At 54.4% G+C, this 15,759-nt stretch overlaps 1 protein-coding gene across 2 annotated transcripts in view; it reads left to right on the forward strand.

Annotated features, from left to right (window-relative positions):
• The window catches only part of HHIPL1 (HHIP like 1), a 34,756-nt gene extending 19,697 nt beyond the window's left edge, over positions 1-15,059 (forward strand). Inside the window, exons 7-9 of one of the 2 annotated variants that reach the window (XM_064374509.1) lie at positions 813-894; positions 4,526-4,608; positions 14,837-15,059. In XM_064374509.1, coding sequence (XP_064230579.1) covers positions 813-894; positions 4,526-4,608; positions 14,837-15,021 — 350 coding nt within the window. In that variant the 3' untranslated portion in view covers positions 15,022-15,059. Of the gene's footprint in view, positions 1-812; positions 895-4,525; positions 4,609-7,236; positions 8,877-14,836 lie in introns of those variants that run through there. The other variant, XM_064374508.1, reaches the window with a different exon arrangement.
• The last annotated feature ends 700 nt before the right edge of the window (positions 15,060-15,759 follow it).

Genomic DNA, 15,759 nt, shown 5'->3' on the forward strand with positions numbered 1-15,759 from the left:
GTGCCCACGGACTGCCCAGCAGGGACATCTCACCTGGGGACCCCCGCTGCTGCAGGCCTACAGCCCCTGCCCTCACCTCTCCAGTGGGGCTGGTGCCCCTGGGTTCGGGGGTCAGGAGCCATTGACCACTCAGCAGCCTGCTGTACTCATTCCCCAGCCCCATCACAGCTGGGTCTACCCCAGCTACACAAGTTACCCCTCAATTGTCTTCCCTTTGCACTTTCCAAGCCTCCTGTGCCTTGACTCTCAGACCCCATCCCCATGCAGCCCTCCCTGACTGCACCTGTCCCCAGGGATATGTTTTCCTCCAATCTGTTACCAAGCTGTCTCAGCCCCTCCTTGGGGAAACCCCCCTCCCTGACCCCAGCCCAGCTGAGCTCTCTGCTATCCGTTTTTTTTTTTTTTTTTTTTTTGAGACAGAGTCGCACACTGTTGCCTGGGCTGGAGTGCAATGGCACTCCAGCTCACTGCAACCTCCGCCTCCCAGTTTCAAGCAATTCTCCTGCCTCAGCCTCCTGAGTAGCTGGAATTACAGGCGCCTGCCACCACGCCTGGCTAATTTTTTGTATTTTTTAGTAGACACGAGGTTTCACTATGTTGGCCAGGGTGGTCTCGAACTCCTGACCTCGTGATCCACCGACCTCGGCTTCCCAAAGTGCTGGGATTACAGGCATGAGCCACCACATCTGGCTGCCTGCTGTCCTTTTACAAGGACAAGGCTTCGGGGACTGGGGATGAGGGGTGGTGAGGTGGGGCTGGCTTCGAGGGTATTCCATGCGGGGCTCTCACTGGTAGCTTTGTTCTGTCCAAAGGGGAGCTGTACTTCATGTCGACAGGGGAGCCGAGTGCCACAGTTCCACGAGGGGTCGTCTACAAGATAATTGACCCATCCAGGTGAGTCCCGGCCTCCAGGACAGGGAACTCCTGCTGTCTGTCAGGGCTCCTAGCTACATTGGCCCGTCCCCTCCACCTCCCCCTCAGGTGGGTGGTATTAATCCCCATTTTTCAGACAAGAACACTGAAGCCCCGAGAGGAATGTGATTCACCTCACTGGGACTCCCTTCCGGGGCTCCATCTCCCTGGATTCCCTTCTAGCTGTAAGGCCAGAAGCGCCGTGGCAGCCATGTCCCAGCTCCTTCCGTGTGCAGCTCATTGACTTCTCAGCCATTCATTTTACAGTGGTGGAAATAAGCATAAAGATATAAAGTCACGGCCCAGAGCCCAGAGCCTTAGCCTCACCCTCTTCCAGCACCTTCCCCAACCCACTTTGCCCTCCGTGCCCCGGTCCAGCCCTTCCTCAGCTGTCATCACTCAGACTTGTAATCTCTGGGCTACACGGCTGACCGTCTCCCAGCTGGTCTGGGAGTCTCAGGGCCAAGCCTGTGTCTCTTCACTCTGCAGAGGCCACCCAGGCACTGGGAATGGCACGGAGCAGAGACTCGGGAATGCTTGATGAATAAATGAGTGATCCGCTTTCTAAGCTGCTTCTCAGCCCTTGGATTTTCGCTCCTCTGCTGGCTTCCGCAGCAGCCTGAACGGCCCTTCAACACCCTGGTGTGGTCCAAGCTTGTGCTTATCTCTAACACAAGGCCTGAGGTTGCACTCCAAGAATCCACACACTTGGCAGACCCCAGGAGTTCTCCATGTGTTTAGTTACCCTAAACGTTGAGATATGCCAGGTTTGGGAAAATCCTGAAACAAGCTGGCAGGTTTCATGTTCTCGGGAGGGAGATGCGAGGAGTTCAAGGCCAGTCTGGGCAACGTAGGGAGAGACCTTGTCTCTCAAAAAATTAATTAATTTTACAAAAAGAACAATTCTAAAACCCTTTTCATGCTTAAAATATTTTATGCTGGGCTCAGTGGCTCACGCCTGTAATCCCAGCACTTTGGGAAGCTAAAGCAGGGGAGTTGCTTGAGCCCACGAGTTCAAGACCAGCATGATCAGCATAGCAAGATCCCATCTCAACAAAGAATTTAAAAATCAGTCCAGTGTGCTGGCACACGTCTGTAGTCCTAGCTACTTGGGATGCTCAGGGGAGAGGATCACTGGAACCCAGGAGGTCAAGGCTGTGGTGAGCTATGATCGCACCACTGCCCTCCAGCCTGGGTAACAGAGCAAGACCCTATCTCAAAATAAAAGAAATTTTAGAATAGTTTTAGATGTACAGATAAGTGACAAAACGTATAGCATTTCCTGTATGCCACTTACTGTGTCCCTTATTATGAACACCTTACATTATTATGGTATACTTGTCAAAATTAATCAACTAATATTGCTCCATCACTATTCATTAAACTCCACACTCTTTTACTTTTTTTTTTTTTTTTTGAGATGGAGTCTTGCTCTGTCACCCAGGCTGGAGAGCAGTGGTGGGATCTCAGCTCACTGCAACCTCTGCCTCCTGGGCTCAAGTGATTCTCCAGCCTCAGCCTCCCGAGTAGCTGGGACTACAGGCGCCCACCACCATGCCTGGCTAATTTTTATATTTTTAGTAGAGAAGGGGTTTTGCCATGTTGGCCAGGCTGCTCTTGAACTCCTGACCTCAAGTGATCGGCCTGCCTCAACCTCCCAAAGTGCTGGGATGACAGGCGTGAGCCACTGCGCCCAGACCCCACACTCTCTTTCAAAGGCTGTTTCTAGTTGCTCCCCAGTGTCCTTTTCCTATTCCAGGTTCCTATGTTACCTTTAGTTGTATCTCCTTAGCTTCCCTGTTTGTGACGGCTTCTCACTTTCCTTGTTTACCAGGCTTGGGTTTTTTTGCTTGTTTTAAAAGCACGCATAAAGTATTGACATGACATCTTATCAAAGAAAATGTCATCACTTCCTCCTTCCATCCCTTCCTCCTGATTTCCCTGAGGTCCCGTCTATCGTCATCCATGTAGCGCCAGGATTGATGTGGTTGTATTTGGAGCACATACAGACTTGGTATTCTTCCTTCATGTATGCCATAGTGTCTAAATGTTGCAAACATCACCTTCAAAAGAACCATTTCTAATGGCTGCGTGATTTTCTGCTGAGTCACTGTAATTGTCCTACCCATTCCATGGAATTTTAGGTTATTTCCAATTTTCAAAAAAAGAATGCTTCTCTGAGGAAATGTTACATACATCAAGCAAGTGCCTAATTCATGCCAGAAGTTGCCTGAGATCTGACATCTTTCCTTTTTTCAACACAGTTTCCCTATTGGCTTGTTGTCCCCACGTCATAGAGAGAGGGACCCCAAGAAGACTTAGGGACTTCTCTTGCTCACCGTCTTGTGTAGGAGCCGGAAGTGGGCTAGTTCCTCCCTCCCGCCCTGACCCTTCTCTTGCCTTCCTTCTCCTATCTTGGAATAACTGTATCTTTGCACCCACACATATTACACAGAGATCCCATTATGGAACATTTGGAAAATTAAGAAATGAGGAGTGAGGGGGTGGGGTCAGGTCATCTATGACCACCCGCACATAACCACAGTGGTGTTTTTGGGTGGATAGTCTACCTTTTGCATAACAAAGACTTTCTAATTTCCTTAAGGATCAAAAGCCCCACTGGGTCTGTCTGAAGTGGGTGGATGTTCTCTGGAGCTCAGAGCAACCAAAAAACCTCACTCTGTCTGCAGCTTTGAGAAGCGTGTGTGCCTGGTTGTGTTTCTGCCGTCTCTGGGGACAAAGGCCCTTGTCCCTCTTTGGTGTCCCTCTTGGGCCAAGCCTGTCTGGAGGCCACTCCGTGTCACGTGGCTACTTCACCCCTTGGCCTTTCCACTGGAATCCTGTTGAAGTTGTGGACCCACGTGACTCTGTCCTGGAATGGGGTCGTTCCCAAAGAGTCACAGATTGACGGCCAAAAACTAATTAAAACGGAATTGCATTCCCTACTGTGCCCTCAAAACTATCAAAGGAGACCCAATTCCTAGTCCTGGCACCCTTCTCCCTTTTGTCTCCCTGCTCTCTCAAACCCAACATGCCAAGACCCCAGGTCCCTCAACTCTGCCTCCAGCTGCAAGGAGGCTTTCCTCACCCACGCCCCATCCTTTAGATGGTTCCAGGCAGAGGAATCTCTCAGATTCTACATCATCAGAAATCCAGTAACCAGAGGGTCAGAGAGAGACCCTTCTCAAAGGCTGTGGGGCTGGAGGGAGAGGGTGGCAGGCAGGAATCAGGCTGCATTTACAGGAGTTGGAGGCAGGCTGTAGGAGGAGAGAGACTGGCATTTGATGACACCCTGGGGACAGAGTCCATGCTCTGGATTAGAAGTGTCTTGGGAAAGAGTAAGCCTCCAGCCCTGGTGCTATTCTGGCAGAGGGTAAGTGTGCACCTGGTGGGCTGTTATGGGGGATTCATGCCCTGGAGCTCTTAGAATCCTGGGAGCATGGAATGGGCAGGGATGCCACAGGCCACACAGTAGGTGCACACAGGCATGGCTGCCTGTTACCATCGCTGCTGGCCATACCAGCCTCGCTGCAGGGGAAAGGTAATGGCAGGGGGATATCCTCAGGGTGGGCTCCCAGGGTAAGACTCATGACCTCTTGTGTGTCATTGGCAGGCGGGCACCACCTGGCAAGTGTAAGATCCAGCCTGCTAAGGTGAAGATCAGAAGCGGCCTCATCCCCTTTCTGCCCAGAGAAAGTAAGTGACTGCCAGTGGGGACACTGAGGGAGGGGGAGCTCCCGCAGCCCACATCGCTGCCCCTCCAGCCAGATGTGGGTCTTACCAGCTGGACCTAGATGCCCCTCTTCGGCCCCTGTGCTTAGCACTGTGCCTGGCACACATTAGACATGGTGGTAAGCTGGATGGGACTTGAACTAAATTGGGTCTTGCTTGATTGGTTACAGTTCCTTAAACCAAGAGAGAAATAGCTGGTGCCAGGCAAGGTATGCTCCGAGTTCTCAGGAGGGACAGAGAAGGAGGATGTATCTGTGTGTAAACAAGGGAGATTGGAAGAGTTACTTGTTGGGGGGGCTGACATGTGGGCTGGGCCCTCAAGATGGTTCCATGTTGACAAGCCTGGTGAGGAGGGACGGCCAAGCAGGTCCACAAATGACTGCCCATTGGGTCTGGGGTCTGGAGGAAGGGTATACCCCAGGCTGAGACTGGGACTTCTCCCCTCTGCACCAGTTAGGTGGTAACAAGGACCCCGTGTTGCCAGGTCTTCCAGTTCTTCAGAGAAGCAGGAACCCCCCATCCACTCATTCACCAGGGACACGTGCCCTGCCCTGAGGATGCAGCACACAGTGAGGCCCTGCGGGCCTTGCTTCTCAGCCTGATACAACCTCCCAAGTGTTGGTAACCAGTTCAGAATTTTAAAAACCACTCTGTGGGCCAAGGAAAGTATTTCAGCAGACCAGGTGGGCTCAGCAGGCCACCCATAGGCAGACTGGGTGTGTATGGGGGTGGGGAGGGCAAGAAGAGAGGAAGGCTAGGCACCTGGGCAAAAGAGGTACCAGGGTAGAGGGGGAAGGGGCTGAGCTCAGTGGTTTTGGAAGTGAGTTCTGGCCGCAGTTGGTTTCAGGGCTTGGTAAGTTTTCATTTACTCATTCAGCAGTTTCTGGCACTTTTGTTAGTTACTGGCTCCATGCTGGATGCCGGGGCCACAGTGAGAAGTCAGACCAGGCCCTGTTCTGACTGGGACAGACAGAGATGTCATTTACTGTCCCAGGCCCTGTGATCGAATTGTGTGCCAGGTGCCGTGAGGACCCACGTTGGAGACTGGGGTGGAGGGTAGGCATTCCCGGAGTCTGAAAAGAAGAGGAAGGGTGCACCAAGAGGGGTTCACTTCAAGGGGTGGCACCGAGGGGGTAGCACTGAGGCAGGGTGGCATGGGGTGGCACTGAGGGGGTAGATCAAGGGGTGGCACTGAGGCAGGGTGGCACAGGAGGTGGCACTGAGGGGATGGCACTGAGGCAGGGTAGCATGGGGGTGGCACTGAGGGGGGTGGCACTGAGTGGGGATGGCACCAGGGGGGTACACCTGGAAGGGGGTGCACTGAGGGGTATGGCACTGAGGAGGGTGGCACAGAAGGGGGGTGCACAGATTGGGGGATGCACCTGGGGGAGCCATGGGGGTGCACCTGGGGGAGTGCACAGAGGGGGTTGCACCTCCGGGGCCTGGCATCAAGAGGGAGGTTTGCTAAGGGGGATTCCCCAAGGGGGATTGGCAGTGCAGGAGGAGGGAACAGCGAGAGCCACAGTGGGAGAAACAAGACAGCCTGAGGAGCAAGAGGTGGGGCCAGGGGCCAGGGTGCAGGGATGGAGAGCATCTTGCCATGTCATGGGGCTCCTGGCCCTGGCCTGTACTTGGCCTTGTGCTCAGAGGCCCTTTCTCATCCCCCATCTCAGTGCTTTCCAAAGTGGGACTGGCTGAGGTGTGGCCAGATTAAAGAGGTTTGGCCTGGTGGCTCCAGGATCCTCCCCATAGTAACTGAACAGTCTTGGGCTGTCACACATGGCAGTGCCCAGTGCCTGGCACTGTGCCTGTGTAGGGTAGGGCTGGCACAGCAAAGTGTGGATTGAGGTGTTTCCCTGTGGCTGACCTGGGCCAGGTGTGTCCCTACATTCTGCAGGGACAAAGGGAATCACCTGCCTCAGCTCCCCAGCGCCAACTGCACCCACGTCCTGTTCCCAGGGGCTATGCCTTGTTCCCCAGCCACACAACCAGAGCACCCCCATCGTACCCGCTGTGACAGGTGCCAACCTTGGAAGCCAGGAGGAAAGAGATTTACCCCGACTCCAGGGGTCCCTGTGTGGGTCCCGTTCCCAGCCTGCTGGCCACACAGCAATTCTTACCCATCTGTGGGCCTCAGCTTCCTCACCCTCACAACCAAGGCCTGGAAGCAGAAACGGTGACAGGCTCTTAGAAACCTTCCCAGACACTCCTTCCTTTCCATTGCCTTTCTGAGTTCAGAGCCAGGGGCTGGCTCCGGCACCAACCTGGGGACTTCTGGGAAGACTGGGCTTGGGATGGGGAGATGCAGCAGCAGACTGGCATGAAGCAGCTGCCAGTGAGTGTTTGCTGCATGACTGGAAAAGACCCTGGCCCCTGACTCCAGGCTGGCATCTTGCTGGGTCCGGGTGGCCTGGGAAGCACCACTGGGGGCACAGGAGGCATCCTGTCTCCTGGGTGTGAGTGCAGGACAGACCCAGGACATCCTTCCCTGAGTCTTCCCTGTCCGCACAGGTTGCAGGGCAGCACAGGGTGGGCAGCAGGGCTGGAAGGGGTGCCCGGGTCCCTCTGATGGCATGCTCTTCCTCTGCGCAGAGTTCATCCCGAAGACACCGAGCACCCCGCGGCCTACAGTGTGGGCGCCTACCCAGGCGCCCCGCCGCAGGCGCCCCACAGCTACTGCGCCCCCGCCTACCCCGCGGACTCCGAGGCCAGCACGGCCTACCCGGCAACCAGGGGGCCGGAGGGGCGGTGGGCGGCGGCGGGGGCGGCTGAATACGGCGAGCCAGGCGTTCCGGGATGGCGATGTGCGCCTGGTGAGGCGCACGGGCCTGCGCTCCGGCAGCGGGCGCGTGGAGGTGTTCGTGGGCGGACGCTGGGGCACTGTGTGTGACGACTCCTGGGACATCAACGGCGCCGCCGTCGTGTGTCGCCAGCTGGGGTTTCCCTACGCCGTGCGTGCCGTCAAGAGAGCCGAGTTCGGCCAGGGTGGCTCGCTGCCCATTCTGCTGGACAATGTGCGCTGCAAGGGCTGGGAGCGCAACCTGCTGGAGTGCCAGCACAACGGCGTGGGCACGCACGACTGCGAGCACGAGGAGGACGCGGGCGTCGTGTGCAGCCACCAGAACCCCGACCTGTAGGCAGCACGCCGCTGCCCCCAGGCCATCCGGCCGACTGAGGAGCCTAGCAGGGGCCGCTCCCCACTGTGTGCACCCGGCACGTGCACACGCATTCTAGGGTGAAGGGGGCGGAGGTGTGTGCTGTCCTTGGACATGTGTGAGGCGCTGCAGTGCATGTGTGCCCTCTGCAGACCCAAGCTGGAGTGTGTGCTGGGGAGGGTGGGGGCTCTGGGTGTGCATGGTCCATCACAGCGGGAGGAGTTCCTTTCTTACCTCCAAGCATTCCAGACACCAGCTGTGGGACCCTGAGGACTGAGAGCAGCCAGGCTTCAAGGATGGACATGGCCCCTGGCTGTGCTAACAGAGGCACAGTTGTCAGACTGAGGGCCCGGGGGAATCCAGGCTTGTCCTGCCCACAGCTGGAGTGGAAGGTGCCAGAACAACTGGAGGGTGGCCTGAGGAATGTGGTTCAGAGAGCATGGCCTGGTGGCCCCACAGTCAGAGGCACTGGAGAGAACTGGAAGGCATCCAGTGGGGAAGGGAAAGCCTTCTGGCTGGTGGGTGCAGGGTGAGCTGCAGGCCTGGGGCCCCACTGGAGGGGCAGGCTGCGTGTCGGAGCCAGCACCTGCTCAGGGAGGCTGGCTGTGGGGACTGGATGATCTCCGAGGCCACGTGCTGGAGAAGCCTCTCAGCAGCATACCCAGCCCTTGTGGGTGCTCCTGGGATGGCGCCAGCCTCCTCCAGTCCTGAGGCCTGACTCTTACCTTCTCTTGGGGCAGAGCCCCCCACACTAGCTGGGCAGAGCTTTCGCCCTGGCCCTCCAGTGAGTGGGTGGGCCTCCACTACCTTCAAAGCTGTGTTTGGGCACTGGGGCCACCTCTGTCCTTCTCATCCCCACCCCTGCTCAGTGTAAACCCAGGGGACCTTGTGATTCCTCTAGCCCCACCTTGGGGCTGACCAGGCTGGGGGGCCAGTGAGACTACTGACGCTTTTCACCCAGGGCTATGCCAACAACGTGGCTGTTTCCACACTGCTCTCCGGCCTCCTCTCTGACCTGGGCCCGAGTGGAAGCTGGGGTAAGAACCAGGAGAAAGGGGTGGGGCCTGCAGCTTCCCACCTGCATTACAAGTAGAAACTCCTTTGCTCCAGGGATGCTCGGCCCTGGCTCTGTGCCAGGCTACCAAGGGGTGCTAAGTAGGACTGCACTTAGCCTTGGATGGGAGTACAGGTGGGGGTGGGTAAGCAGATTAGTCACCAGGGAGTGAGGACAGGGTGTGGCTCATGTCTGGGGTTGGAAGAGGTCTGCATTGGGCACCCAAACCCAACCTATGTGTGGGGGCTTTGGGGAGGGGTGACACTGCCAAGTTCTGGCAGCTGGCAGCAGGGGTGGCCTGGCAGGCACATGGAGTAGGCGCGAGTCTGGCAGGGTCTCCTAGCTGTTAGTAAGGATCCTGGGCTGCAGAAGAAAGCTTTAGGGTTACTATCTTGGACTCCTCATACTCTGTGCTAGCGGGGGTTGTTGGGGCCCTGGGTACCCGGGCTTGTCTGTCCCTGTTGCGCCCCTCTTGGGAATCATGATCAGCCCTGAAACCAGTGTGGTCTGTGCGCCTAGTGGTGCTGTATGTGTCAATGCTTTCAAGCATCAGAGCAGCCTCCTTCTCCCCCATTACAGAAGGGGAAACTGAGGCACACAGCAGTTAGATATCTTAGTTGAAGGCACCAAGCCAGGGAGGGAGAAACCAAATTTGAATATAGCAGCTTAGTCTAGAGCCCCCGCACCCTAACTACTGCCCTCCCCAGCTCCACTATGCCTCAGAAAGGGGTATGCTGGGGCTCCTGCCTGGTGTGGGGGTGCCAGCCTGGCAGCTGATGGAGATACCTGGGGGCTGTTATTGCCCGGCAGGTGACCTTACTACTGGCTTCCTGCTCCTCTCGGGCCTCCAGTGGCATAGGGGTAGTTGAGTGGATATCTTCTCAGGACACAGGGGAGTTCTAAACTCTGATGCAGGGAGTGTTAGGAGCTAGCAGGGCCTTCATGACCATCCCAGCCAAATTCCTCATTGTGCAGATGGTGAAGCTTGCTCAGGGAGGCTGAGTGTCCTGGGCCTCTTGCCAGATGAGGCCACACTGAGACTGGAGGCCAGGGAAGGTGCGGCAAGCCTTAAGGCCCTCAGACAATGGCCGATCCAGGGCCCTGCTCGCCTGGCCCCAGCAGCTGTTTTACTCAGACGTGGATCAGGAGGGTTGGCAGAGGGCTCTCTGGGTGTGGCCTCAGGCCTCCAATACTTCTCTGGGAGTTCGGGCTTCAGCTTGTGAGTCCTCTAGGCCAGGCACTCTCCTTCCCCAGCCTCTAACCCATCACCTCTCAGGCTCCAAACTAGGCCTGGGCCAGCCTGCCCTGACTCCTGGGGCTGACTCCATGGTCCTGAGGTCAGTGGTCCCCAACCTTTTTGGCATCAGGGACTGGTTTTGTGGAAGACAATTTTCCACAGACAGGGTTTGGGGTATGGTTTCAGGATGAAATGTCCTACCTCAGATCATCAGGCATGAGGTTTTCATAAGGAGTTCACAACCTAGATCCCTCGCAGGCACAGTTCACAGTAGGGTTCATGTTCCTATGAGGATCTAATGCCACTGCTGATCTGACAGAGGCAGAACTCAGGCAGGAACGCTTGCTCCCCACACCACCCTCCCCCACTGCCACTCACCTCCTGCTGTGTGGCCTGGTTCCCAACCGGCCACCCATCGGTATTTGTCCATGACCCAGGGTTTGGGAACCCCTGCCCTAGGTAGTAATAAGAGTGGATAGCTGACCTCTGCTCACACTACATGCCAAGCACTGGTCTGAAAGTTTAATATACCATTCACTCATGTAATCCTCATATTAACACACATTTACTCAGGTGGAAGCCGAGTCCCAGGGCATTTGTTGCTTACCAAATGTCACACAGCCAAAATGTGAATTTGAACCCAGGCAGTCCAGCTCTGGGACCCCACTGTAGGCCTTCTTGCTGGACCACCTCAAGGGTATGGAAAGCCATCCCCACCCCACTGGGACAAAGTTCAGGGAGGGCAGAGCTGGCTCCCTGTCCAGTGCTCCTTTCTCTCCATGTTGGAAACAGATGCTCAGGGCTGCAAAGAAAAATCAGCACTGAGGCAAAGGATGTCTCAGCAAAGCAATTTTTACTTCCTGCAGCAAGGGTACCCTCGCTAGCCATCTTGCCACAAGAGTACAACAAACAAAGGAAAAGCAGACAGATTTATCCCTTACACATCTGGGGTTGTCCTTACTGCTGTGTCTGATCTCTATTGGTTGGAGCCAGATCTCACAATCTAAACTCAAACCCCATTGGCTAATAACTTAAAACTTTTTTAAACAGGCAAAAGCAATGGAAAACAAAAAGGAAATCCAAATAAGGAACAGGCATAGGCTGCTAGCTGGGACACGCCTGTGAGCACTTCCAGCACAGATATCTTGGTTAAAGTACAAGGATATAGAATATACTATGTGCATGGCATGTCTAACAGCTACATAGGATAGGGCTTAACAAAGAGTTATTAGCAACAAACAAGAGGGATTTATTCTTTAACAAAAAAGGAAACTTTGAAGAGGAACTTTTCTACTTCCTACACTCCACCACCTCCAGCTGGCCCCTGAGGGAGCATCCACAAGTGATTCTGTCCCCAGAGACTCCAATCTTGCCTTAAAGTCCTCCAGGGCCTCTGGCAATGGGGGCTGATCTGGGCACAGCCTTCAACCTTACCCCCTGTAATCCAGCCTGCAGTTAGCCAGGATCAGATTCCCAGAGAGGGGCTGCCCTGCCCAGTGCCACACAGCTTAGTTCCAGAGTCTCAGGGTCAATGCTGCAGGGGTGGCTCAGGGTCCAGGACTGTGTTCCAGGCATCAGCCAGAGGTCACAACACCCCAGGCCCTAGACTGAGCCTAGGGGTCTCTGTGTTTATAGCTTGGAAATGTTTGGGAGGTTCACGGAAGCGGAAACTGGGTTCCAGTCCTGGCTCTGTGCCTCTCTGAGTCTCATTGCAAAATGGAGGTCATCAGAAGGATTATTGGATAAAAAATGAGGTCACATTGCAGATGTGCCTGGCACGTACACTCCAGGTTGCTTCCTGAACAGAAAGCTCAATCCGAGGCTGGTAGCATCCATTCTGGCAGCTGCAAACTGTGCATGACAGAGTGAGGAGGGGCATGCCACGTGGAGGACCAGCATCAGAATGACATGGGAAGAAACCCTCACGATAGCAGGAAAAAGAGCTCCCTCAGCCTAACATGTAGAACCCAGGTCTTCTTGTGGGGGCATCTGTTCCCTCACCCCTCCTCCCCCGCTGAGAACTAGCTTTTACTGAATGCTTATTACGCGCCAGCTACCTCGGGTGTGTTAGCTCATTTCATCTTGACAACAGCTCCATGAGACACCCTCGATATCACTGTCCCTCTTTTCCAGACCAGGGGACAGATTCCTAGGGTTTTATGTAAACGGTCCCCAGGGCTTTAGAGGCAAGTTTGCACTAAGGCCCGTTCTCTCAGAGCCTGATCCTTCTCCCTTCCTGGACTACTGCACCTCCACCCTGCCAGGCCACCCATGTAAAGGCAGCCAGTTCAGAGCCGCCTCTTATGCCTGCATATCCCCAAACAACTCCTGCTGGGAAACCACTCCCTGTATGGTGCCATCCACACCGGTGACTTTCAGGCCTGAGAAGAATCAAGTTCTACAGGGCTGCTTAAAACACAGGTTTTAGATCCTGTCTCTCAGAGTTTTTGACTCTGTCTTGGTTGAGAATCTGCAGTTCTAGAAGCTCCTGGGTAATGCTAATGCTGCTGTTCTAGGGACCACAGTCATTGTCCATACTGGAGCTATCCAGTAGAAACAGAACGTGAGCCATAGAGGTAACTTAAAATCTGCTATTAGCCATGTTAAAAAAGTAAAACGAAACAGGTAAAATTAATTTTAATATTTTATGTAACCTAACATATTCAAAATATTATCATTTTAACAGGCAACCCATATATAAATATCAGTGACTTTTTTTTGAGACAGAGTCTGGCTCTGTCACCCATGCTGGAGTGCAGTGGTGCTGTAACCGCAGCCTCAATCTCCCAGGCTCAAGTGATCTCTCCACCTTAGCCTCCTGAGTAGCTGGGACCACAGGCATGTGCTTCCACGCCCAGCCAGTGTTTTTTGATTTTTTGTAGAGATGGGGTCTCCCTATGCTGCCCAGGCTGGTCTTGAACTCATGTTCTCAGGAGATCCTATTGCCTTTGCCTCCCAAAGTGCTGAGATTACAGGTGTGAGCCACTGTGCCTGGTGACCTCTTTTCCCCATTCTTATTTTGTATTAATTTGTAGAATCTAGTGTATATCTTACACATAGCACATCTCAATTGGACTAGCCACATTTCAAGTACTGAATAGCCACCTGTGGCCAATGGCTGCCATATTGGATAGCTTACTCCAGACCCTCCAGTGAAGGAGCAAGTCGTTGGCCACATGCTTCCAGGCAGCGCCCTCTGCTGGTGTCTGGCAGGGCTGCCACCCAGGATAAGGGCCTTCAGCCCTGGGACCTGGAGCCTTGGTGTGCACCTGTGTTCCCTTACCCGATCACAGGATAGCTGGAAGCATCAAATGAGGGGTGATGGGACAGCTGTGGGCTTGGTGCCTAGGGAGAGGGGAGACTGTTAGCACACAACAGATGGGGACAGGGACTGCTCTGGAAGTGCTGCCCCTGGGGTAAGCCATGGTTATGTTGAGCCAGAGATCACTGGTGCTGCCTGATGTGCTAGAGAACATGTATACCCCTTTTCTTAGCCATATTTGGAGAGGTTCATGCTGAGCACTGCTCCCTGATGCTGCTCTACACCTGCTTCCTATGGGGCTCTAGGCTGGGCCTGGAGCTGTGCAGTTCCTCAAGGAACTGTTGTAGTAGGTATTCAGGCAGACATGAACGGGGCAGGAGAGGGCCCTCTCCCAAACAGGAATGTCAGGCAGCCATGAGTGATGGTCAGGCGGTTGATAAACTGCTTCTCTAAAATAATAATTGGTCGCTGCCAGTGTCGGGGAGAGGCAGTCTCCCAATAGATAGAAGCACCTGAAGCTGGTGATCAACTTCCCGATAAGATCTCAGGAGCTGGGCGAGTGGGCTCAAGCACACACACTAACAGTGTTGGAAATAGATGCTTGGTGCCGCAAAGAAAATCAGCACTGAGACAAAGGATCTTTCAGCAACTCAATTTTTACTTCCTGGACTGCAGGAAGGGTACCCTCACTAGCCATCTTGCCACAAGAGTACAATGAACAAAGGAAAACACACACATTTATCCCTTACGCATTTGGAGTCATCCTTGCTGCTTTGTCTGATATCTGTTGGCTGGAGCCAGACCTCACGATCTAAACTAAAACCCGCTTGGCTAACAACTTAAAACTTTTCTAAACAGGTAAAAGCAATGGAGAGCTGTGACATGCCTGTGAGCACGTCCAGCACAGATACCTTGGTTAAAGTACAAGGATACAGAATGTACTACGTGCCTGTAAGCATGGCATGTTTGACAGCTACACAGGATAGGGCTTAACAAAGTTATTAGCACACTTATTCTTTAACAAGAAAGGAAACTTTAAAAAGTAACTTCCGGCCGGGCGCGGTGGCTCAAGCCTGTAATCCCAGCACTTTGGGAGGCCGAGGCGGGTGGATCACGAGGTCAAGAGATCGAGACCATCCTGGTCAACATGGTGAAACCCCGTCTCTACTAATACAAAAAATTAGCTGGGCATGGTGGCGCGTGCCTGTAATCCCAGCTACTCAGGAGGCTGAGGCAGGAGAATTGCCTGAACCCAGGAGGCGGAGGTTGCGGTGAGCCGAGATCGCGCCATTGCACTCCAGCCTGGGTAACGAGCGAAACTCCGTCTCAAAAAAAAAAAAAAAAAGTAACTTCCCACAATGAGGCAAAATGGCAGCGATTAACTGGTAGATGAGCTTCCTCTACGAACACTGGTAAGGGAAAAACACCTCAAATGAACGCGCACATAACTTCAGTAAACACACTATGTATTCGGCTTCTCCCAGGTGCTGACAGGCCACCGCGCACACAGACAACCCACCCCAAGGGAGGAATCAGGGGAGAAGAGAGATGCAGTTCCCCGGAAGCATGCCTATTCGGAGTCAAAGGTCAAGCCACGCACTTGACTCTCTCAAGTCACCTGCTTGGCCCTCTTCTAAGTGTACTTTACTTCCTTTCATTCTTGCTCTAAAACTTTTAAATAAATGTTCACTCCTGCTCTAAAACTTGCCTCTGCTTTATGGCCCTCAGCTGAATTCTTTCTTCTGAGGAGGTAAGAACTGAAGTTGCTGCAGACCCGTATGGCTCCGCTGCTGCTAACAGAACCCTTGTTCCAGGGGGCCAGAGAGACAAGGCAAGAGAAAGTCCTCTCCAGACCGTGCATGCATTTTCTAATCTCAGGGAGCTGTTCCACAAACTGGATACTAAATGTGGTGCTGTCACATTTCTAGCTAACCACCCCAACCCACCTTCCAGCGCGCAGGAACCCACACCCTCCTTCTCGCAGCCTCATCCTCCCTCTAAATTGCTCCAAAGCCTTGGAGCTTTCACAGCGGACCTGGAGGCCCCCCGCCACACCTCAGGGCCAGCCTGAGTTCCCCTGTGCGCCTGCAGCTGCTTGTCACTGCCACACGGGGGCGCGGTGGCAAGCCAACGTCCCCTAGTCCAACAGGGAGGCAGGGCCAGGCACCGAGGGGGATGGAGGCCCTGCTGCCCACCTGTCCAGGCTGCGGTGGCCCTAGGGCCAGAAATCCCGCCTCCTCAGTGCTGGGCACGGCTCTTAAGGCTTGGACCTCTCCGCCGCCCCTCGGCCCACACACTCCTAACAGCGGTGTCCCACGTCCCTGGCAATACCTGGGAGAGGCGGTGCAAAGGTCCTCTTCGTTTCCCAATTTCTCCAGGACTGGCTCAAGCGTGGGACAGGGGCACT

This window comes from Aotus nancymaae, unplaced genomic scaffold (genome assembly GCF_030222135.1).
Source record: "Aotus nancymaae isolate 86718 unplaced genomic scaffold, 86718_ANA_hifiasm-v0.15.2.pri h1tg000011l, whole genome shotgun sequence".
In the NCBI taxonomy this organism is placed as follows: Eukaryota; Metazoa; Chordata; class Mammalia; order Primates; family Aotidae; genus Aotus; species Aotus nancymaae.